The sequence below is a fragment of the Falco naumanni genome, chromosome 13 (assembly GCF_017639655.2).
Source record: "Falco naumanni isolate bFalNau1 chromosome 13, bFalNau1.pat, whole genome shotgun sequence".
Lineage (NCBI taxonomy): Eukaryota > Metazoa > Chordata > Aves > Falconiformes > Falconidae > Falco > Falco naumanni.
In genome coordinates this window covers 8587666-8612680 of record NC_054066.1, presented here as the reverse complement: position 1 = coordinate 8612680, position 25015 = coordinate 8587666, and the positions used below count along the sequence as shown (strand labels likewise).

At 42.1% G+C, this 25015-nt stretch overlaps 1 protein-coding gene across 6 annotated transcripts in view; it reads right to left on the bottom strand.

The window, feature by feature from the left end:
• Nucleotides 1-22092, bottom strand: part of PXYLP1 (2-phosphoxylose phosphatase 1) — a 58873-nt gene extending 36781 nt beyond the window's left edge. The window contains exons 1-4 of one of the 6 annotated variants that reach the window (XM_040613633.1): nt 21967-22092; nt 20362-20524; nt 7597-7734; nt 4679-4810 (exon numbers count right to left, since the gene is read on the bottom strand). In XM_040613633.1, the coding sequence (XP_040469567.1) occupies nt 4679-4757 (79 nt within the window). In that variant the 5' untranslated portion in view covers nt 4758-4810; nt 7597-7734; nt 20362-20524; nt 21967-22092. Of the gene's footprint in view, nt 1-4678; nt 4811-7596; nt 7735-15133; nt 15269-20361; nt 20525-20876; nt 20921-21966 lie in introns of those variants that run through there. The other 5 variants (XM_040613628.1, XM_040613630.1, XM_040613629.1 and 2 more) reach the window with 5 other exon arrangements.
• Between the last annotated feature and the right edge of the window lie 2923 nt (nt 22093-25015).

Genomic DNA, 25015 nt, shown 5'->3' with positions numbered 1-25015 from the left:
AGGACTTCCTGAAGAATGCTCCCTTACCCTACTGCTCCAAGTGAAATACCCAGGGAGCCAGCTAGGACCTCAGACGGACAAGCCTGGCAGTGGGAAGCAGCGTACAAAAAGACCACGCTCAGACCCCGTGCCCCTTGCTCCTGTGCAAGGACACAAAGAGCAGAACTGGTCGAGTCCCCCATTGCCCAAAACCTATGTGACAGGAGGTAGGAAGGAAAGCAGCAGGAAGGAAAGTATCATACGGGATCCACAGCAACTGCATCATCTTTGAAGAATGACTATTACAGTTTAAAAAAAAAAAAAAAAAAAGTCCTTTCTCCAACTGTTTGGCAAAGTGCAGTCTGCTTATGTCTCCCTCTTCTCAGGATAAGGAAATGAAGAAAATTCAGCTGGCATTTGATCCAGAAAGCCAGTCCAGCACACAATGTTTGACAAAACGTGAACCGACTGCTCCACAGAGCTGCCTCCTGTACCTCTGGTACCATGGCACTGCAGATGCAAGGCAGAGGGTAGCTTCTGCTCTGGTATAAGCGATCCTTGCCAACTGGTCCACGTCCGTCCACTGCAACTGCTGGTGGGACAGAATATTTTTAGCATTCGGAGCTGTTATTTGCTGTCAAAGAGAGACTGGGGGGGAAACTTTCTCAATGATTTACCCTGTAAGTTAAAGAGAGCTAGTATCCATGTAAAGCACCAGCCTTGGGGCAGAAAACAACACAGGAAAGCAGACCGGAACTCATGAACCACAACAGAAGAGAAAGGGACCAAGAACAAACATCAAAACAGGACACAGTTTTCTGTCGATCCTGGGTCCATCCCCAGCCTACCAACACTGAAGACTCTGAAGTCCAACAGTAGTGGTTTCCCCCAGCATTTCTCTCCTTATGTCTAAACCCACGATGTGACAACTGCTAGCTCTGAAACAACTGCCTTGGGAGTTTGTCTTAATGGAAGGACAGACTTACATTAGGACTGCTGACACGACACCCACCACCTACACTTCGCCGTGGCTGCAGCAATCACTGCTCATAAAGCAGTTCCAGACTCTTCACAGCATAGTCTGTTAAAGTAAACCAGCATCGATTTCTGCCTGACTAAGCAGCAAACTGCTGCAAGCAATTCCTGAACCCTCACAGCTCAAGCCTGGGACAGACTGATCTGGTCAGCCACCCCAGTGTGGGCTGTTTGTAATACTGAGTCAGAGCCTACGGAAAACCAGCTGAACTTGGCCTTCACTACTCCCTTTGCCTCAGAGTCAGCTACAGCTCACACGTCTGGCTTCAAATCACCACAGTTCCATTGGGCAAGCAGGGATTAAATATCAGGCATTTACAGGAGTGATGCTCTGCCCTCAAACAGGCGTTAAAAAAAGGAAGATACGTACCATTATACATACGGATAATTATGCATTTAATGTTACAGCTTCACTTTTCTAAACAAATTTAGCACAGAAAGGAAGAGACATTTTCAACATTCACTGCTCAGAAAAGCAGTTTAGAATTACTAGCCCTCCTCCACAAAGCTGTGCACTGCTTGCTAACTGGGAATCACAATCTCACAACAGCGTAAAACACCCACTTTATTCCAAATGCTTCAGGAGGTAACCCCTTTCCAACAAAACAGAACAGAAAACAAAACCAAACCAAAAACAAACATCAGTGGCTTGGGCGTTTTGCCCAAGTCTAAATGTATAAACTCTCATTATCATTCCATGATCTGATAGATATTATAGAATCATAGAATCATTTAAGTTGGAAAAGACCTTGAAGACCATCAAGTCCAACCGTTACCCCAGCACTGCCAAGCCCACCACTAAACCCTGTCCCTAAGCACCGTGTCTACACGTCTTTTAAACACCTCCAGGCATGGTGACTCCACCGCTTCCCTTGGCAGCCTGCTCCAACCCCGACCAAAGCTCAACAATGCTCTTGGTGAAGAAATTTTTCCCAATATCCAATCTAAAACCTCCCCCGCTGCAACCTAAGGCCGTTTCCTCTTGTCCCATCACTTGTTACTTGGGAGAAGAGACTGAGCCCCCCATGCCTACAGTCTCCTGTCAGGGAGCTGCAGAGAGCAATAAGGTCCTCCCCCGAGCATCCTTTTCTCCAGGATAAGCAGCCCCAGTTCCCTCAGATGTTCCTCACGACACTTGTTCTCCAGACCCTCCACCAGCTCCATTGCCCATCTCCAGACACACTCCAGCACCTCAGCATCTTTCTTGTAGTGAGGGGCCCAAAACTCAGGACAGTATTTCATTATTGTATAGCAGCATAACCAAGCTTTTTTCTCCAGGCATATCAGAAGGGATCAAAATTTGGAAACCAAATTTTTAAGTCTGAAGAAAAAGAAAAGCAGCATCCTGCTCTCAGGAAAAAGCTTTATACATAAAACAAGACTACAGTGCAACAGTGAAAATCAAATTGCAAGGGATGCATGCCTCTGAACTGTCACGTGTTAAGAGGAACAGATTCACTGCAAGGAAGGACCTTCAACATGGCAATAGGAAACAAATTGTAAATACAGATCTGCTAAGTACGTAATGTCTATGTCCCATGGAGCTGGACACTCAAATTTTCTGTCCTTCAATGCTCTATTGCAGTAAAGTGCTCTGTATCATGCAATATCAGAGGGGCTGACAGATGTTTTCTGAAAGGTGTTCTGAAATTTCAGAAGGCGGGGGTTAATGCCTTATTGAGTCAGCTTGTGGGTCACCATGTGCTAGTCCTTGGCCCACTTTTACCAAAACAGCTTTTTTATGTATTTATATTATCATGGACATTGACTAAACACTCTGCTCTAAGACAGTACTAAAACTACGCTTCCATTAACATCACATTGCAAGTATTCCCTTAAATATTTGCATGCCCATTGCATTAAAAGCTCAAGTTCAGAATCAAATGTTTTCTTATTTAATGTTAAACTAGTCAGGAACTATAATTTGGAGAAGACTAAAAAATACAGCTAGTTTAATTTGAAAGCAGCTCATCAAGCACTTGTAGATGCTAATATAATTTCGCAGGTGGTGGATTGTTTTGCAGTTGGAGAGTAAAAATTGGTTTTGGCTTTAAGACTTCAGTTTTTAAATTCTCCAGACTCCAGCTGGTTTCCATAATTGTTTTATACGATGACAGAAGAAGAGAGTTTTGTCTCTGTCTTGGAGATGGTCTTCCAAGTTTTGAACTAATTGCTCTACAAGCTGAGGCTGGTAGAAATTAAAATATCGGGCTACCTGTATGTCTTGAACTACTTGGTTTGTGCTACACTGTATTGCAGTTCACATTATGTAAAAATATCTATATGCATTTTGGTATTGGCACTAAGCATCACGATGGCTGCTTGCTGTAGCTTAAGTGCTTTTTAAAGCACCCCTCAAATATCTTTATCTCCTGGAATTCCTCTTGCACAAATGTTATCTCTTAATTAAGTGGAAAATACTTCCTCTTTTGATGAAATGCGACTTACTCCTATATGCCTACCTCCTCATCTCCAAATAAAGCTCATTTTTTTTAACAACTCAGTTTCGTATTTCAGCTGAAGTTCCTCTACAACCTTCACCCTATAGACAATCCACAACCAACCCTATAACATCAAGGGCAGAGCCACAAAGAGCCTAATGGGTTCTTTGCCTAAAGGGCAAAACCAGCTGCAATCAGACCCACTGGCATGTACCCACAGCAGGCTGGGAAAGCAGTTCAGAGCCACAGGTCCCAGTATTACACAATGAGTTCAAACACACACAAAACAATAACATAAAACCACAAAGTTTCTTTCCGCTTCACTCCCCTCTTTTTTTTTTGTTGTTGTCCATCATATGCAAAAGACATACTCTAAATCCTCTGGCTTGGGGATTTTTTTAACACTATGCAAAAATAGATGAGAGGGACCACACTCTTACATTAAAACATGATGCAAGACAAGAACAACACAGAATGTTATCCTATACTATGGATATGCATTATGGATATGCATTTTCCCTTGCCTTCTAAGAGCAATTAATTCCATCGGTGTGTATTAGTATGTATTAGATTTACACAAAACATCTCTTTACCTAGCAAACATTACCATTCCTGAGCTAGGTGATAAGCAGTCATGTAGCACAATGCTCGTTGCATTCAGCATCACCTTCCTGCTTAGTCATCACTAAGTGAGGGCCCTCTGGACTGACCTGCAATTACTTGATCTGAAGTACAAAATAATTTATCTTTTCTTAAACAAACCGGCCACTTGTGATGAGCCAATTCAACTGTTCACAGTTTCCTAATGTGAGGGTATAAATTAGAAGTTCCAACACTCAACCCTCACAGCAGTTTTCTCAATCCCAGCTGGTCTGATGCAATGTAAAATAGGAATTGCAGCAGCTTTTACCCATACCAAGTGTGTTTTGGCTACTCTCATGGAAGGATTCAATCACATTCAATTACTTAATTGCACTACAAAATTAAGATTTTTTTTTTCTGAGATAACCTGATTTGAAAAGTGTCTAGATTGTATAGATCCCTATATGGCACACTCAACTATTGTTCTTACATTCATTTTCCTACTTTTTGAGGAAGAAAAAAAACCAAAAAACAAATCCAACAAATATTTTAATCCAGAAAGAATGTTTAAACAATATGTACGCACAGTCCACACACCTATAGACTACTATATATATAAAACAATAGGGAAGGACACTTACAGAATTGTAGACTGAGGCTCAAAAAGGCTAGTAAGGCTGCCAAAGCCAGCAAGAACAGAAAACGATTTCGGAAAAGCATTATTATTCGTTCTGCTTTCTCTTCATGGTTTCATCTTCATATATCAACAGTTCCTGCAAACAACAAAACATTGGCATATGTATTTCAGCTGTGGAAGCATCAGCTACAGCAAAGAAAATTCAAATACCCTTCTGACAGTGTCAAGTTATTTCTTAAAGGAAAGCACATGAGGCAATTCAAATTGGCAACAACAGTATCAATAAGTTATCTTCACCCCAGTTACGAGAATAACTATATTTCCACAAGATAGAACTGTCAAGTAAATTTTAAAAAAAAAAAATCACCATTTCCCATAACATTTTCTCCTGATGACACAGGGTTAAATGCTTATGTCACAACATTGTCAGTTCTTTAACAAAAGTCTCTTGCCCCTATGCAAAACAAATCACAAGAATATTATTACTTAAGGGCTCTCAGGAGCAATGTGGTAAATCATCCCCAGAAACAAAATAATCTCATAACATGTTAAAAAGGTACACACACACATGCTTTTAAATATAAGTTAAAAAATAGTTTCTCTAACTGGGAGCTCTTTTACTGACATGAAGTTCGTAATTCTTACTCAAGAGAATAAAGAGTAAGAAAAACTACCAATACCACTACAGAGAAAATGGAAAAGTATATTGATTTAGGATTAACACCTGGAATAATTCTGTGTAATTATTTTTAAACAACTGTTTTGACAAGAATCAGGATAATACATTTCAAATCAAGAGTATTTAATAAAACTTCAGAACTCAAATCTCATTACAAAAGTTAAAAAAGGATAAAAAAAACCCAGCGCTCTCCTGAAAATACCCAAACAAGAAGCAAGCACACACTTTTCCTTGCAAAATGACATCCCGAAGTGCACAGAATTTGCTGAGTGCCCTGTTTTTACAGATGTCCTTTCTCCATTGGAAAGTGGCCCTATATAATGGGGGGGGAGGTGAGTGTATGTGTGCTCTTTACCACTACACACTACTATTTTTTTTTAAACAACCAGCTGCTCTTGGGTGCAAAAGATGCCTTTTCCTAGCACTGACAGCACATTGCAGGAAATTAGTTAGTCTTGAAAGAAATCTGAGATTCCCAGATCCTTTGAACTGAGCTCTGTTTATGCCAGCACATTCAAACATTTTGACAGAAAATAACTTTTTTTCCCTACCACTGTTTCTTTTTGCCCCAGCACTTATTTGCTTACAGAAAGAGATCCCTCAGGCTTCTTTCCTGCTTCTGAGAATGAAAGGCTTACATATACATGTAATAAATACATACTTGCTTATCAAAACTCTTCTTTGTTAGTTTATCAAAAGTTATCTTAGCAAGATTTTAACCTCTGTCTCTGACCACTGATAAACCATGTAAAAGCACAATCTCGAAATTCAGATTTTTTTCCCAGCCATTAATTTTCTCATTGGTATTTGAAAATGTCTCATGAATCACTGAGCTTATTTTACCTATTGTGGTTAGTCTTAAGAAAAGTTCTGGGATCTACAAGTTGTCCCCAGGTGACTTGTATATTAAGAAGCAACGGGACCCAGAGCATAAGTGGTGATCGTCCAGAAATAAAGGCAGTGGGACTTGCCGTAAGTGAAAAGTATTATGCATGGCCATTTTGCAGGATTGAGGTCGTTCCATTTCATTTTACTTGGAGAACTACCTTTACAACTTTTGGAATTTGTGGAAAAATGGAAAGAACTAGAGATTCTGGGAAGCAAGAAACCAGAGCTATTACAGTATTTTTCCAAAATGCCAACAGCACCATAAATGGCATGTGCAAGCAGTCATAAAGTTTTAAAAAGAGAGAGAGAGAGCGAGAAGGAACTATTTTAACAGTCTCAGTTTCACAAAATCATAGCTCATCCTGGAACATCTTCGTGAAAGTATGCTGAAACTAAACTGAAATTAAACAAAGCTGCAAAGGGGAGAAGGTATAAAGATTAATGTATATAAAACACCAGGAGAGAATAAAGCAGTTAAAACAAACAGATGGCAGAACAGAAGGGGAACCACAGGAAAAAGCAAAGTTAGACTTAGCAGGGAGGAGAAGGTAAAATCTATTAAAAAGCTCTCAGGAACAAGAGGTCTTGTGCACAGTCTACATTCATTAATACTGTTGTTGCATTAAAAAAAAGTTGCCGCAGAAAAGGAAAATTTACAAGACTGGAAAAAGGGAGATCATACACACCTCATATTAGCAAAACACTTTAAAGAAAAAACTTAAATCGGCTTCCAGCCCTATTTGCAAGATCAGAAGCTTTAAAACATTCAGTTTTAAATGCAACACTCAAGAAATTCTAAACCAGGTGGAAATATTTTTCTTTTAAATATACTTTGGCCTGTTAACAAATTCAGAGTTGCTGTGTTAGAAGTTTCGAGGAATAGGAACAGCTCCCGTGGAGCAGCGGTTAAAGAAAAGCCTGTTGATAGTTTGTCATCAGCTCCGACTTGATGCCAAACTGCTGGGAATCAGGTGAACGTACGTAAGACCAAGCACTGAAGCCTCTGCTCCTCAGCGCTGGCACACAAGGTTCTCCCAGGGAAAAACAGCACTTAGCCAGCACGTATTAAGTGAAGGCAGTACAATAAGCATTGTAAGCACTCACTGAAGTGAGCACTTGTAAGCTGAAAAAGATAAAATTGAGCCAGGGGAAGTGTGGATAAAAAGCTAACCAACCTTATCTCCCCGCAAAGCTATTTTTACATGCAGACGGAACAACAACAAAAAAAAACACACCACCAAACCACACAACAAAATGCATACGGGGTCTCCAGAATGTACTACCACCTAGCAAGAGGCTGCAGAGCATCTGCCGCTAACGTGGCATTTAGAGCACATCGATCTTCACCCACTTACTCTGCGCAGGGGCCAGGCGCAGGCGGTGCCCCAGCCTCGCCAGCTCCGCGCCGTAAGCTCTCGGTCCTCAGAGATCAGTTCTATCAACTACTGACAACGCCGCCTCACTCGTCTCCAGAGATGGGCCTCGGCGCTTTGCTTCAGAGAGAAATATGTAGTTATTGCTTTTAAAGGTGAGTAAGCACTGAGCCGCTGCAGAAGAGGAGCAACTCAGCCCTGGGAGCAGCAGCGTTCTGGCAGCAGCATCTGACGCCTGTCAAAAGGAAAGTGATTTATACTCATCCCTGAGAACAGGTCTTCTGCTTAAGACCAAAACAGCCTCAAGTTGTGCCAGGAGAGGTTTAGATTGGATATTAGGAAAAATTTCTTCACTGACAGGGTTGTTGAGCATTGGAACAGGCTGCCCAGGTGGTGGAGTCACCATCCCTGGAGGTGTTGAAAAAACACATAGATGTGGTGCTTAGGGACATGGCTTGGTGATGGACTTGGCAGCACTAGGTTGATGGTTGGACTCAATCTTCAAGGTCTTTTCCAGCCTAAATGATTCTATGAATCTATGTTTCTATGAATGCAGGACTTGATAAAGACCATCTACAGAACCCCAAAATTATTTTGGTAACACTAATTATAAGCGTGGCACACACAAGCAGTCCAGACATCCTGAAGGACAGTTATTAATAAAGCATCCTATATATAAAATGCAGATAAACAAAAGGCTACTTCTGAGCTACCTATTGCAGCATACCTACCTACACACAGAATTTATCTTTTTCTTTTAAACCTGATCCAAAAGTCTCAACTCATCAAAACATGCCAGAATGACTCACAGCATTTAGAGCACCTTCAGCTCCTACCTGATCTCACAAGACAGTGCCGACACGTGCTAGGGTGAGCTGCTAGGCTATTGCAGCTCACGCAAGGGTAACCACAGCCTTACAACTGAAGGCCAAGCCAGGGAATCAGGAAGGCAGCCAAGCTCTAGGCTCTTGGAAAAATTTGGTCAAGTCACATTCTCCGTTTTAGGCCATTTCACTGGAAGAGTTAGTAGCTACCTGGAAATGCTGGGACACGTCTGCTAAGAGCCCAGGCTAGGCACCCCGCTCCCAGCAGCCCAGCTGCCACGACTAACCTACTTCTTGCCCAGCTAGCTGGGTATTGCTAGCTAGTGCTCCCCAGGGACCCTGCCCCCAGCAAGCCCTCCGCCTGTGTAAAATACAAAGATGATGTTTTTTGCAGGGCTGGCTAGCTAAGCTGTTTCTTCTGACTATTTTAAGTCAGGTCCTGCAAATAAATTGACATCGATGCTTCCAAAGCACTTGTGACGTTAGACATGACACTAAACCACCACTGCCAAACTTCTGCGCCAACTGACTGATACTGTTCCATCCTCCAAATCACCCGCATCCATCTAGAATACAAACCTACTGTCTAGCATGAAGCGTAAGCACATTATTACACTGACTCACCATGACAGCTTAAATGAATTTACTTGATTAAAATAGCATGTCTCCATAAATAATCAATAGTACTCTTCAAAGTCTGCCTCAATAAAATTACTGTATTTATCTGATGTGGTACATCAAAATGACATTGTCTACTGAAAACACAAGCAAGAAAAAGTGGTTGCAAAGGAACAGGAAAGAGAAATGGTGACTTTGCCCAAAAAAAGGAAGGTAGCATTAAGTCTGTACCTAACTATATGCCAAAGGCAGACAGAGGTATATTTTCTAGCAAGTTTACAGACCCTAGGAGGGAGCGCAAAAAGCCTACAGACAACATAAGGTTTGGTTTGGAGTAACATTCACAGATAATTTTAGAAAAAGTCATGTAAGAACACTGGGACCCACTTACTAGTCTGAGGTCTCTAGATTGCAGAAGACAGTTTTTAATTGTAATTGCTGTTTGATGCATCTTTTTCTTTCATCTACATCTGCAAGCTTATTTTCTGACAAAATCTGAAGACATCTGAAATGAAGGTGACAGCTCCTGATACAATTAGGATGAAGACTTCTGCCTTTACTTTCACTTTAACTCATGATGCTCTATCAATTATTTCCCAGACATTTGGCAGCAGACTACTGGGCAGTACATTTTTAATCTGCTAAAACCCACAAGTCCAGCCGTCTGAGAATGTCTGGATGCTGAAGCACTTCATACTCTTGAATTGGAAATTGCAGAAAATAGTTGTGTCAGCAAGTGACACAAGCCAAACCTTTTCTTTGGTGTTTCAAAGAATTTGCTTTTTTTCCTGCAGAAATGAAAAATAGTGGCTAGGATTTTGTGGTTTGGAACAAACTGACCAGTGCTACAGTGATCTATAGCAAGCACCAGAACAGAGAGGAGACAGAAAAACTCGGCAGAACCAATTCTCCAGTCAGCACGACCTGCTTAGTTACTCATGCTTGTAATCATCACATTAAGGAAACCCTCACAAAACCCCTGCAGATGGCTGAAATGTCAGCAATTTGAACTGGACATATGATTTCTGCAACACAGAAGTTGCATTTTGCATAGCATCAGAAAGTAAGAAGCTAGCCTCTGCAATATTGTTAATCATAATTCTTCATTTTTCTATCAGAAAGAAACAAACATTCCCCTTTTTTTAAAAAGCATTTATGAAAAACAGGTCACTTGGCATAAAAAACTGCATTTTTGAAAGAAGTAAAATCAGCTCATCATTGAAAAAATTAAATAAAACCTGCTCAGTACTGTAACTTATGTTAACCCACCCCAAGACTTAAACTGGAAGTTAGCAACCACAGGAAACACGGAACTTAACTGACAGTACAAACAGGTCAGCAGCCTCATTTAACAAAAAAAAAAAAAAAAAAAAAAAAAAAAGAAGGAAAGCCATGGTAACAGAAGTTGACATGTACCACCTCATGAAGGAACAGCAGGAAGCAACACCTATCCAATAGAGCATATCTACATGTTGGTATGTAAAAACTAGCAGCTACTTAAAATTTTATTTTCAAAGTACTTAATTTTAGCAGCAAGCATCCAATTAAAAAAAATACTTTTAGTATTTAGAACATTAAAATAGTTACAGCTACATTTCTTTTTTTCTCCTGTTCCAAGTTTCTTCCTTATCTAGGCAGTTCTAAAATCCTCATACTAGCACATCTGGTCTGGAGATGTGCAAAAGCTATTGAAAATGGCACAGCTGTATTGTCTGTCAAAGCAACCAACACAAGCTCTCACTTCATAAAGCTAAGGGATGAAACAGAGCTCTTGCTCAAACAATTTTGTCCCTCTCTACAGCACTCTATTTTCACTGTGCAGCAAACCTACCACTGGCTTTAGTAAGGGGAAGAGTTGCTTGGCGTTCAGAAGTGATGAAGGGACCATTAGCCATACCAAAATTCGACCACACCTTGAAGATAACCCACTCTTCTCAAAATAAATGGTCTGCTTGCCTCTCTTAGCTTTTAAATCTCAAGGTGTGCAGGCAGATAACATAGTGAACATTCTGAGCAACTTTCTCCTAACCAGCTCTCAGGTTTGAGCAGGACTGCCATACAGTTTTACGCTGGAAATTCTGAGACAGCAGCCTTCAGCTTACAACTTCAGCCTACATCCTTCAAGGGACGTTTTCCAGGTTTTCAAGTCCTACTCAAATCGCCGTTATGAGTTGCCTTCTTTCAGAGATCGGCAGCTAAAAGACACAAGCAGACCAAGTTTTTACATAGTTTAGGTTTGCATTTGATTTTTGTCAGTCCAAGTCTTTAAAATAGAATTCTTTTATTTAAATTAGAACCTGCAAGTCTATGAATCTCTTTACACTGGGCAATAAACACAGTCATGCAGAGACATAAATATTCAAGTTGTGTTTAGTACATTAATGTTGTAGTTAATGTAATGTAACTTTATAACATTACAACTACACTTTATGGGTTTCCCAGCATTAGAAGTCGACTTACTTTTCAGACAGAGATCTCCTGGTTTCTGGAGTCTCCTTCGACATATCAATTTTATGATGAAATTATGCCCATGGTTTCTTGAACAAAGATAACTGGGGGAGGGGACGGGACTGTTAAAAAGCATGAAAAGCTCATGAAGTGTTTGATTCTTTTATCTTTTCACACTTCTGCAGAGCACCGTTTAGGTGCACCAGCTTACCTCCCCTGTACTATGACCGCTAACCACCTTGCAAGGAATCACTTCTAAAAGCAAATGCTTCTGACAATTCAAACAAGAATTTTTGGAAGAAATACCGTAATTGCGACCTGTAAACATCCTTTTTGTACAGAAACATTTCAAAATCACACTTAAATACACTTGAACACCAAAGCTATTTTTTTTAAGACTAAGCACAGTAATTTTTGGGGTGTAGTCACTAAAGGGCATCAGTACTGCAGTTCTTTCTACATAATCAATAGTTTCTAGGCCAATTAATAAGGGAAAAAAAAGTAAATGCATGAACCAACAGAGAAAAAACTATAGAGACAAAATATAAAGTACTATAAATACATGACTCCTTTGTGATAATGCCATTGCCTTAGACCCCTATTTTGCCTCTCCAGCCTCTCTGCTATTCCTAAAATTATCAGTATACAGCTGCAATTCAAATATAATTTCTACGTCCTGCACATCCTTCCCATAAAAATAAATAAATAACTAGAAACATTTTAAATTTAGTCTCCCCCTCTTCGCAGAACACTTAACCTTTAGAGATTCAACCTGGAGACAGTTTACTGCCTTCGTGCCCAGGCTCTGGCAGCATTCTGACAGCAAAGGCATTTTTCCTCCTACCAGCTTCCCTAGTTTGTTTATAAAGAACACGAAGTGTTCCCATCAGCCAGGACACAGAGATGACATTTCCCTGCCTGGAGGAACTTACAAGAGTCTAAATTAGCTCTGACTGTAAACAAAGAGGAAAAGTAGGATTGCACATAGAAACCATTCATTGCAACCTGTCTGTAATCTCCCTGATGTTCTACTTTGTGCCAGATTTCGAGATCTGCTCAGATCAGAGGACAACAGGATGGTCAGCATCAAAATTCATGCTTGCCAGCTCATGCATTCTCTCTCTTTTGATTAGTGCTTTTAGTCATACTTGTTAGTCACTGATGCTCTGCTGTATCACTTCACCCCAGGGGGCTCAGAGCTGAGACAAGCACCCCTTCTGCTGAATTCTGCTTCACGTCAAGGGGAACAGGCAGGTAAAGCTCCACACTGTACTCCCAGGAATCTGTGAACTCCAGCCCTTCAGCAGAGACCTACACTGGTGATGACTGACTACTGACTTCGGGGTTCCACATGACAGGTATGCGGATCCTGCTTTCCACCAGCTGTAGAGAAGTATTCCTTTACTTTAGTAAGTGCCACACGGTTCTTCCCCTCCTTGCTAACTCTGTCATCTATCACTGCAAACCATCTCCACTCTTTAACCTGGTCCCTTTTACAGTCTGTACCTCCACATATTTTCAAGTCCCCAACTGATTACTGTCTCCTCACCCTTCCTAGTAGGTTTTGAATAATCTCAATTCTGTCAGTACCTATATATTAAAAGAAAACATCAAACCCACACCAAAAAAACACAACAACAAAACCTACATACAACATGTACCTATGCCAAAGGTACATATAACACACAGTATTTCTCTTTCCTTGGTTATTCACCAAAATTGCTGTAAGTGTACAAGTTGGAAAGAAATGTTAATCTCTTTTGGTCAGCATTTTTTTTTTTTATTTAAGTCTGTATTTATGTCACTGCCTGCAAATACTAAATATGACCCAAGCTTTAATTTTGCCATTGTTGGTTGCATCCAGCATAGGACGCATAGGACTGCATTTGTAGGATGCATCCAGGAAAGACCTGGTGACAGATGCTACGATGCCACACAATTTATCTGGGTTACCTTGCTGGGCTTGCCTCTAAAGCAGCATGCTGCCAAGCAAGCCATCAAAACATAGGGACAAAAACACACAAGCACAGATTTCCATTGGCTTTTCCTGCTTCAGAGTTTACAGAGATCAGGTGCTAAACCCAAATACGCCCCCGCTACAGCTTGTTACAGTCAACTTACACCGCTGCAGTTGTTTTTTAAGTTGCAATGGACATATAATCAATTTCTACAAACATCAGAGCAAATTACAGGCCTTCACACATCCTTGGGTTTCACACCTCTACATTTTAATAGAAACAAAAATCTGAAGTCAATATGCAGTATCTTTCAGTTTTCCTAATGATGAATATGTAATTAAGATGTGTTGAACTCCTACTAGGTAAAAAGCCTACAAGTAACAGGAAAAAAGCATCACTGAAAGTTCATTAGCAGCATCTCCTCCTGTAGGAAGTAAAAACAAATTGGAAACAAATCTGAGTATTTTGAACAAATATTTTTGTTTTCTGTCTGACAATACAGAGAACCTGCATGTAAATACAAAACTTTACAGTTTCTAGGTCACACACTAGTCTGCCCTTGACCACTGCTTTGAGGACAGGGTTTATACAGAAATATATTTGCTGCAGATGGATTCTCTGATATAGATAAAAGATTTTAGAATGTGTCCTTGCACCTCACTAAAATAAGAAAAAAAGCCCCATGAAAGTTCTACTACTAACAGCATCAAAAACAAGCACATGCTGCTGCCACGTGCATTTTTGTTACACTTCAGAGTTTCTCTTGCTGTTGCCTTCCCAAACCTCCTTTCCCTCATCTCTGCCTATCAGGACTACTCATTTTATGCTACACCTGCTACCAACCTGCTCAAATGAATCGAAAAGCTAAAAAAAAAAATAAAAATAAAAATAAATAAATTAAAAAAAAGTCCCCAGCCCTAAGGAACTTACACTTACACATTTTAGATTAGCAAAATGAAGACTGAGAAAGACCACTTCATTCAACAGGAAGAAACCCGCAGTTCTACCACTGCTGTAAGGTCTCTCCAAGCACAGCAGATCCTCTGAAGATGGATGTGGTTTTGAATTTGAAGCTGCATTTTGAAGAGAAAATGCTATAGCATGTGCTACTTCTTGTCAAACCACCGAGAACCTTCACTGCTGTGTTAAGCCTATCAATAAAATCCAGTCTATAATAAAATCTGTCCAATTACAAAGATCTAAAAAGTCTTTACATAACTTTGGAACACAAACTGTTCCCCTTTTTAAAAAAGTCAGACTTCATGGCATTCCCAAATCATAAGTACTATGAAGACTACTGCGATTCCTTTGCTTGCTGAATACCTCCTCTCTCATTTTCACATTCCTTCTAGGAATTTTTGAAAGTTCCCACGCTTTGGGCTTTGGTTTTCCAACTATGGTGATTTTATAGGTCTCATTTGGTTTACTTTTTTGAACAGCAAATGTATGAGAGCACGAAGTATTTCAAGGAGTAGGTGTCCTTAGCCTCAGTTTCTTTTGGTCCATTTAAACCCTTAGTTCAAGAGATCCTTCCATTCAGACCAGCTTCTCAGTCAGCGCTTTGATCTGGCCTTGACCACCTCTTTTTGGTCGGACATAAGGTCAGTGTCCTACAACTATATACATTACTCTCTAGAAATCTGAGAAAAGTCAAAGTCAGTAACAACCCACCAGTCCAGCACATCACTTTGAAGGCCCTGTGGAAACAAAATTTTACTCTCCAGGAAAATCTGTCACAAGCCCAACTCTTTCGTCATCCACTTCAGGATATTCCTCCTCATTTTCCTATGCAATAGTAGGTCATACATGTCTCTGAACTGCAGGGAAAGTGAAAAAAAAAAAACCCAACAAAGGAAGTGCTTTTACTTCCTTAAAGGAAACTGAGCAACCCTTTTTAAACATTACTATGAAACTTGAAAGAAACCTTATGAATTTGATGGCTCCAGGCCAGAACTGAATCTTAATTGGCAGCAAAATCATTTCAGAACATACAATTAAATAATTCTTAAAAAACAGCACCAGAATGTAATTATTTTAAACTTACAATTTTAAAACAGTGTACCATATGCTCGTAATTGTATAAGCATAGATCCTAATCGCACACAGATCACAGCCAGTGGCTGATCAGATAACATCACAGTTCCAAAAAGCATGCAAAGGCAAAGCAGTTAACATATTTGAATAGTTTCACTTTTTTTTTTCTTTTTTTAAGTTATACAGTATAAATTGTTAGAACTCCTCTCTCTCCTACTCTAAAACTCTCCCCCACCCCCCCGCCCCGCGTGCATTTCCAATACAGCCCTTTGAACACATCTCTGAACAGGAACCGGCTTCCCCCTGCCCGGGTCAGGGGTGTATTCTGCCGCAGATACCTTCTTCTGACACCAGCTATGAAAGGAGACATTGCAGGGATGCACTCAAAACCAGTGATCAACCAGTGAAGTCCAGCTGACTATATGGATCAATGAAAAAAGCTCATAAACGTAGGAAAATGTTTCTTTTCCCACACCAGGTCAAATTTATCCCATCCAGCATTTGAGATTACGTTAGTATGAAGGACAATATTTTCCTCTGCATCTCTGCCCTTCCACTCAGGTTAGACTGATTTGAGAATAACACCTGAGCTCCCAAATCTGCTCTTATTCTTTTAATTCCAGATGATCTTACACTGGGTCTGTTTATAAACTGTCTGCACACGTATAGATTCCAACACTGAAAGGCTGCACGCCCACAGTTCTCAGGGCTTCACACAAGTTGGTTTTCTCGCAGTATGTGTATCGAATGGGTTTGGGGAGATTCTAGTTAAGTCACAAGAGCTTGCTGATTTAATTACTCCAAGCTCTTCAGCCTACTCGCCATCCATCATGATCCCCTCTTCAACTGGTTCTTTATCGGTGAGGGATAAAGAGGGATCCAGAGGGTGAGGCTCTGGAAAACTGGTAAAATCTGAACCCACCAAGTTCCCCTGGCAACTCACCCATGGCTTCACCTGTAACCAATAACTAGTCATGCCTTTGGCTTATCTAAAGCCACTGTGTTTTACATCTGGTGATGTGGCCATTATTGAAAGCTTTCCATGAAGTAAAACACAATTGTACTGAATTATCTAAATTATACACGTGAAAAATGGCAGTGCAACAACCTGATATTAGAAGCGTTTGTGCAAGAGCCATGGAAGGGCTGACATTTATTTCCTTACTGACTACATTTCTATTCTAACCTTGTGATCAAGCCACATTTTGGCCCTCATCTCAAAATATTTTTTCTCCTGACTGTGGCCCTGCTATGAGATCTGTTCCATCCTATCATCATATGCCAGGTCACCCAACACTTCCATATTCAACCACCTCTACGCAGTCACAAGGATTCACAATTACAGGGTTGATACACGCTTCTGTTTCCTGTCTTCCAAATGGAAAACTTGTGTTTCTCTCCACAGGCGATACCATTACCCGCTGCAACACCAACAGCTGGCCGCTCATACTGGGGGGGGGGGGGGGGGGGGGGGGGGGGGGGGGGGAGGATGAAAAAAAAAAGGAAAATAAAAGACTGAACAGACTTTATTCAGCACTTTTGCCATCTTCCTGCAATCTAACCCCAGAACGGTGATTACACAGATGCATTAGCAGACAGTCAGCATTTTCCGCTGCCCTTTCTTCCCTGCAACACTTCATACAACTGCCAACTTGCCTGGCTGCTGGAAAGCTGAATGGGGAATAACACAGGCAACACACTGGGAAAACTGCCGTGATGCTAGTGAAAGGGCATGCCTGCTTTTTTCCTTGATCCTCATGGCAGCACCACAAGCTAACCTCTAGAAATATGCCACCTTACAGTTAAAGGCGGCTTGAACACAAAGGTACGAGCAGACAACTTCTTTCTTCAAGGGGAAAAATAAAAATACGTTTAAGTAAATGGAGCTAGCATTAAACATGATGTTATTTGAATGGCTCTTTGCCCACTTTTGTGTTGCTTAGTTCCACAAAATTGTGTTCACGGTTTACTGGCCCAAAGAAGTTCCTCATGAAGGTATCTATGAAGTCCTCATGGACAGAAATGGAAGCCTGTGTTCAGGCTTCTACTTCAGAGGCAGTTGGTAACCCAACAGCATAGCCACAGATGTGACGAAGATGAACAAAGCACAAAAAATATGGCAATGTACAAGATCCAGAGTCAGCATTGCTTTGTCCTTTTGAAATAATCATTAACAACAGGGTGTACCAGGTATTCACACGGCCTCCCTTTTTATCGCCAGAAACTATCAGCATTAGGAAAACACTATACGGTATCTTCCACTGTGTAAGTAATTGTGGAATTTATCATAGCAATCAGTCAAAGTTATGATGTCTGGTTTTTTTACTCACAAAGGAAGCCATGAATCACGTGACAACTTTCCAGGGGAATGGGACTTCATTCCTGGTACATGAAATAATTTAAGATGGCTGTAGGAACTGGATCAAATGTCTGGAAAGGAGTCACTGGCTAGTATTTCCAAACAGCATTTCTGAACAATGTCTTTACCACGTGGCACAAATTAAGTGTAATTATTTCAGCTTTAAAAAAATCAGTTACTTGTAAGACATCTACCAGCTATCTGTCTTTTCAATGTCCAGTTTACCTCTCTAATCAATACGAAAGAACCTGTCAATCTTGCTCTGAATCCTTAGCCTGTCATCAGAACCACTCAGCGCATAAGCACACGTTTACCATCCACCTTTGTAGCCCTCCTGGCAAATGTTCCTATTATCACCTTTCACAATAAAAAAAAATGCTCGTTTGCTGCTTAGAAGAAATAATTACATTTACGAATCAGGCATTACCTAAACCCTGGAAAATGACATTACTGATTTTTTAAAAGGAATCATAAACACTGATTGTCACAGCACACTTTCCCACTCTATTTCTTCACTGAGCAAGAACATGTCACCCAGCTGTAATCAAGAGACCATCTAGTAATTTCATGACCAACACAAACATTACTTTTGAATTCTAACCTAAACCCAATGCCACAAAGCAAGTCATGTGGGCAAAGCTCACGTGCCCCTGTGCAGACATAAGTCAAGACTCATGTGTCCTCCACTACCATTTTTTGACAATAAAATTTCCAAAACTTTCTGCCATAAATGGTTTGCAAAGCCAAATACTAGCTTAAGGGGATTCCATTTGGGTTTCACCAAAGTGCAGCCTGATTTTAACGGAACATGAAGCATGTCATGGTCTGCATGACACTTCTACTATCTTTCTGGAAAGCTGCTACATAAACCATCAGTCATCATCATCCTGTATGTAAGCTTTATGATCAACTGTTTCCAATTCAATTTCTGTGTAATTTATACCATACATCAGCACGCAATCATTATGGAAAGCATTCTGGAAAGCGTTTCAAAGGAGGAAAAAAAAAAAAAAAAGATGTATTTTAAAGCACAATCTTTTGATCGGTACTGCAATGTTTTAGTACAATTCCAGTAAAATTACCACGACACTAAAACCCATGCAAGTAAAAATCTTAAATGAAATCTACATTAAAAGCCTCCTCCCAGGCATTTGGCATTTCTTCCCTTTTTGCTATACAATTTAAGTTTTCATTTTTATATATAATTTACCACCCGAGCTAGAGTATTTTTAAATACAACCTTCTGAATGTGAATCAACGCACAGCTCGCTTATTGACTCCCTCCCCCAGTGAGTCAAGATTAAAGGCTACCTTTGAACTCTTCCCAAATGTGACGCATCACTTGAACAGTGGTTTTGACCCAAATCACACTGTTTGGACAACATCTGGACCATCAAGGCTCTTCTTAGGCAATTCTTTCCTCACCCTTGAGGCTGCTGTCTAGCAGTATTTATGTGTGCTGGTAAGTAGCTGCCGACACAGCTGAGCTGCCATGCTGTCTTTGCATGCATCTTACCAGTAACTACCTTGTGCATCTACCAGTAACGCCCAAAACCTTCCTGTATTACCTGTAACAAACTTCATGTTCTTTAATCTTCTCATACTTCCTTCACCAAATGATTTCTTTAACACCTAAAGCAATAGCTGTATGTCTTCCATGTGCTTCCCAATGCTCCTTGAAAGGGCACCTTCATCATTTTGGTAGACACAGATGTGAAGACTCCACCCTCTCAAGCTATTAAGGTACCACCATCTCCTTTGTAGTATCCATCATAAACCACAAATCTAATCATATCTAAATCATAAAGCATATGTTAGTAGGTGGCTTAACATTTAATTCCTACATTCACTTGATGTATGTTTGCGAGCAGCACGCATCTCAATGGTGGTTTTTTGCATATTAATTGCCAATATTTTCTATTAGTTAAAAGAGAATAAAAACCTTTGGGAGAGGAAGAGAATATACAACTAGAACTGACCATAAATCCAGATAAAAGCCACAATTAGGACCACATGAATTCATCATTCCTCTTCCAGGCAATAATATGCAGGTACACTTAAGATACAAGCCTTTTTTAAGTAAGCAAAATTAAACTAAAATAAAAACTAAAAAAATAATCTGCAACTTCAGCAGGAAAAGGACCCAGAAAAATTCAGCCGAAGTCTAGTTTTAAAGGTCTCCTATGAGATTATGAAAACGAACAAAGACCTACATAAGAAACCTCACATGACAGTCAAGGTTTCTTTCATCTAAGGAGTTCATGAGAGAAGATAAACATGTAAAAATATACATCTCATTGTGCAACCACTGGAGAAAGCAAACTTCACATGAGATAGTAGTTTTGCTAAGCCTGCAGCATTGCTTTTTGTGTGCATTCATTCCACAAGGCCTGCTTTTTAAACAAAAAAAGAAAAAAAAAGCCCAAAAGACAAATGAAGGCAGTTAGACACAAGCAAATTCACAATTACGAAACTGAAAGAGTGTAACCAAGTGCTAGAAGCCTACCTAACGGCACACCTCTGTGCAGGGACGTGGGGACACACGTCGGTTTAGTTACAGCAACCTGGGTTTACGGCTCTGTTGTGGTCAGACCTTCACATCAGACCTTGCTGTTCCCCAACACCTCCTTTTCTGCAGAACGGGGAGCTCATTCAGTATGTGTCGAATCCTGCAAAAATTAATGTTTCGCCACTACTGAGTTTACATAAAATATTTAAGAGACTACAAATAAAAGCCATTAGAGAGATGAGCGTCTGTTTTAACCATGCACACTACTTTTAGTTACCTTTTTGAGAAGATTAAAATAAAGCAGCTTTTGCTTTTCATCCCACTCACACCCTCCCACTACAAATTCTGTCTGAGCTAATCCTCCTTCTACAGACGTCAAAATAGGGCGTAAGTATTACAGCTACTTACTGCCAAAATGTGTTGGTTTAATATCCCATTACCATTGTAATACTGGCACAATAACTTATTATATGCGACAGCTTTTGCAGTTAGTCAAGGATAGAGCCACTTACTCTGTAGTTTTTTCATCCACGTGAAACTATCCTCGTAAAATTTGTAAAAGAGAAAATTTAAGGTCTGAATTAGATGCTTAGCTCAGACTATAATGCCAGACAAAATAAAAGGCTTATAAGGTCCTCACGCACACTCCTCCCACCCTGTCATTTCCACTGTCCCTGCCTTTGTGTAAAGTGATTTGTCCAGAAATTCTGGTTTCAGTATTTACAAACACATTGCTTAACCCCTTACTTCCCAGCATTTTAAAAAATACTTTCACTGATTTTTTTATATATATAATTAAATTTTTTTAGTGCAACTTTCTGCACGAAGGCCAAGACAGTCACCAGGTCAGAACATGCTTCCAATGAAGACTCAGTGTTTGTCAAAAGGTTCAGGATAATCCTTCAGGAACCTGCAGCGCAGAAATACGCAGAAGAAACAGACAGCAGCCTGTTCAAGGCTTTAAAAATATTTAGGTTAAAGTGCACGTAATGACACGGGCCGCTATCAGATACACTGAAGTCAACGGGCATCCAAAAAAATGGTAAATTCAAGTAAGTTCCTCCACTCCAGCCACAGCAGATCAGCCAACAGCAGAGGACGGGGTTCCAGGGGACGCCCCGCACCCTGCCACGGCGCTGCTTCCCCAGCGCTGCCGCCCGGGGCCGGGGCACACCGGCCGGGGGAGGCGGGACGGGGGCGGCCAGCGCGCTGCAGGCTCCCGCCCGGCACGGGGCGGCCCCGCCGGCAGACCGGCAACACGGCAGCCCGCCCGCGGGCACCGTCCCGGGGCAAAGTTTGTGCCCGCCGAGGCCTGGCGGAGGCGGCCGGGCTCCGTGCGGGGGCACCGCCCGCCGCCGGCCGAGCTGCCCCCCTCCCTGCGACCGCCGGGCCGCTCCGGCCAGCCCGGCCGAGGCACTCCTGCTGCCCCCGCTCCCCGCCGCGCCCCCACTCCGCCCCGGCCGGCCGGAGCCGCCGGGTGTTTAACGGGGGGAGAGCAGCCCCGCGGATACAGCCGGCTCGTAGAGGGGCGCCAGCCACAGCGCTCCCCAGCAGCGCTCCCAGGGCACCGTCCCACCTGCCCCCGCCCGCCGCGACCCATACCTGCCCCGCCGCGCTCAGCGCCTCCTCCCGGGGCCGGGGCCGGGGCTGGAGCTGGAGCCGCTGCCCACCGCCACGCCACGGCTCCGGCACGGCAGCCCGCCGAGCGCCCCGGCCCCTGCGAGCGCCGCCCCCCGCGCCGCCCGCCAGCGCCCCCTGCCGCCCGCCGCCCCGCAGCGGGGGTCCCCGCCTGCCGCCTCCCGGCACAGCTGGCACGGCGGCACAGCTGGCACGGCGGCACGGCCGGGCGTGGGGAGGGAACGGAGCGCCCGTGGCGGTCCCCGGGCCGGTCCCCGCCCACCGAGCGCCCCTTTCGGGACCGCGGCTGCACCGGAGCCCCGGCTTTCAACTTGGTGCAGCCTCCAGCGCCTGAGCAACCGGCCGGCGGCTCCCTGGGAAGCCAGCACCAACAGCGGGCGCCGCGCAGGGAAAGGGTCGCTGCCGAGGACTCGTCTGGCAAATCCCTCCCATACTGCACTAACCGAGACGTATAGCTGGAGTTGACGCGGCCCTTTGTAAGAAATGCCAGTTTCAAGTTCTGGTCAAAGGAGAATTCCACGAATGTGGATCAAAAGATAAAACATAATCCCGTATATAGCTGATGCAAGTGAAGTCATTTCGTAACTCACAAAGTACTCACTAGTTTTATTGCCAGCACAGCAGCTCCCAGTTAATCAGCATTTCCCCTCGCAGGAGCCGATTCTGCTCTACCAGCAGGAGCACTTCTTTGATCCCACAAGCTGATCATCTTCCAGATGACACCAATTTTTCACGTATTCCCAAAGTAGATACTAAAACCAATTCTGCAGGTTTGGGGAATGCCTTAAATCCCTTTACACACCTACTTCGACATGTCTGTGCAGAACCTATGCAAATACTGGGCAATCAAAGCAGACCTGCTGACGGTAAACATTTGGCAGCAGTGTTTATGGCAAATGGCTGTAAGGTTGGTCTTGTGGCAGTCAAGAGTCACCTCAAAGAGCATATGTTCACATATTCCTACGGTTCCACTTGCAATCCTGGATACTTCTGCCAGTTTCCAGCTGCATTGTCACGCTGCTCTGCCAGCCAAGCTACTTATCTGCATGGCCTCTACTCTTGGGTCATGGTGACTGGTGGTCGCTGCCCCACAAACAGCAGCTTGGAGCCAAATTTTCTCTCTTTGATACTGCACATCCACAGAGCCAACGTACGTGGCAAAAAGATTGAGCTTGTTTTTCTAGGTAGATTAGTACTTTGGCCTGACTGGTATGATTTCACCTGGAAATATGCTGAGGTTCTCCATCTTTCCATTTGGGGTAAGAAGTAGGAATTATTCTAGTTTTAACCAACAGACTGCACAGCGGTGTGCCAAGGGGTCGCCCAGCTGCAGATCAGAGGACTGGAGCCTTTGCCAGCTGCTGTTCTTTAAAAACCATACCCAGAGATGCTCAGCAGTGTGGTGGCTGGCCTGCCAACTAACTGCTGCACATCTAACACACAGACACTGCTGTTCTTCCCTGCTACCAGCATCATATGACATCAGATTGACCACAAAGGTGCTTTTATTTTTTTAGAAAACCAGTGCTGACCATCTGAAAAAGAAGTTTGCAGGAGAGTGGAAGACAAACTGTGGGGCCCTAGGTGTGGATCGCTGAGACTTCCACCTGCCTTCACTAGATCCCTTCAGGGCATGTTAGGATTGCATAATGCTTGACATCAGCACAGCGAAATCTGACCTTTCCCTACCCAGAAAGCAGAATGCGGACTGTAAAGGAAAAATCAGCTCCCTACGGAAGCAATAACTTACCATGATAGCAAATGTTTGCCAGGGCAGTTACATTTCCACCTCCATCCAGAATAAAGTGTGATTCACAAAGGATTTGGGATTCAGGAACCGTCAATCTGTTCTCCGTGTAATGAAAGGTTTTAATTTTCTTCACAGAATGTTTTTGCTTTGGAGAATAAAATACAGTTGTCTATACACATAAAAGAAATAAAATTCATTAGAGAGAGTCATTATGATATTTATAATACAATTGACTATGTACTCAAAAGCTGTTAATATTCTGAAAAATTCTCTTTTCCAAGCACACTTGGATTTGAAAGATCAAATCAGAGGAGACAAAATGAATACTCGCAGGGCAGAGCATGTGCAACTGTTGTCCTTGGAGCAGACTTGGAGTTACGCACAGTCCCACCACATCACCTCACTTGATTTTATTGTTAACTGGATCTACTTTCTCATACACATACCATTATGCATCCAATTATCTTCTCGTAGCGCAAATACTACTTCATATCATCAGAATTTGCTCTTCCAGGAAGTATTGTAAGGATGTTCTTACAGCCGAGTGAATTAGCTGTGACAAACAGAAGTGTTGTTTCATTAACCAGACAGTAGCTGTGACCGCGTATGGATGCTAAAACTGCAAGCTCGCTCACCAACAACCACCAATTGCTACTGAGACAATCCACGATCATATGTGGCCAAACCCTGTAGCATTCCTCTCTCTGGTGTCAACCCCAAGAGGTAAACTGACAACCTGAATTAGAAAGGATAGGTCACAGTGAAACGCAGTCCCATCATCCAGGGAGGACAGTTCTAATTATATGGTTTCTTTGGATTTCTGAGCGCCTGGTCCTAAGCCTACATATTATTTTTTTTTAAGAGTTATGTATATTGCAACTGTTAGGTGAGGAGTTTTCTCCCTCTACTTCATTTCTAGTCATCAAGTTAGAGCAATTACACATCCTTCTGTTTGCCAGAGTTTTTGAATAGGAGATTCTTGGGAGAAGGTACAGGTTGGTTCAGGGCTGTCCTGCAGACAAATCCTAACATACATAGTACACCATCAGTTAGGTTTCACAGCATAAAATAATTGCATTTTTCTGTTTAATCCAACAGCTAATACTTCTGCAAAAAGTAAGAATCAGGAAGCCCAAAGACTTTACCCAAAATACCAGCTAGATCCCAGTTACTGCTCCCAAAAGCTATGAAGCAATGGAGTATAATACATAAGCAAAAGTGAGTAGGAAGAGAGAAAGGCAAGTCACTGCTCTACAGACAACT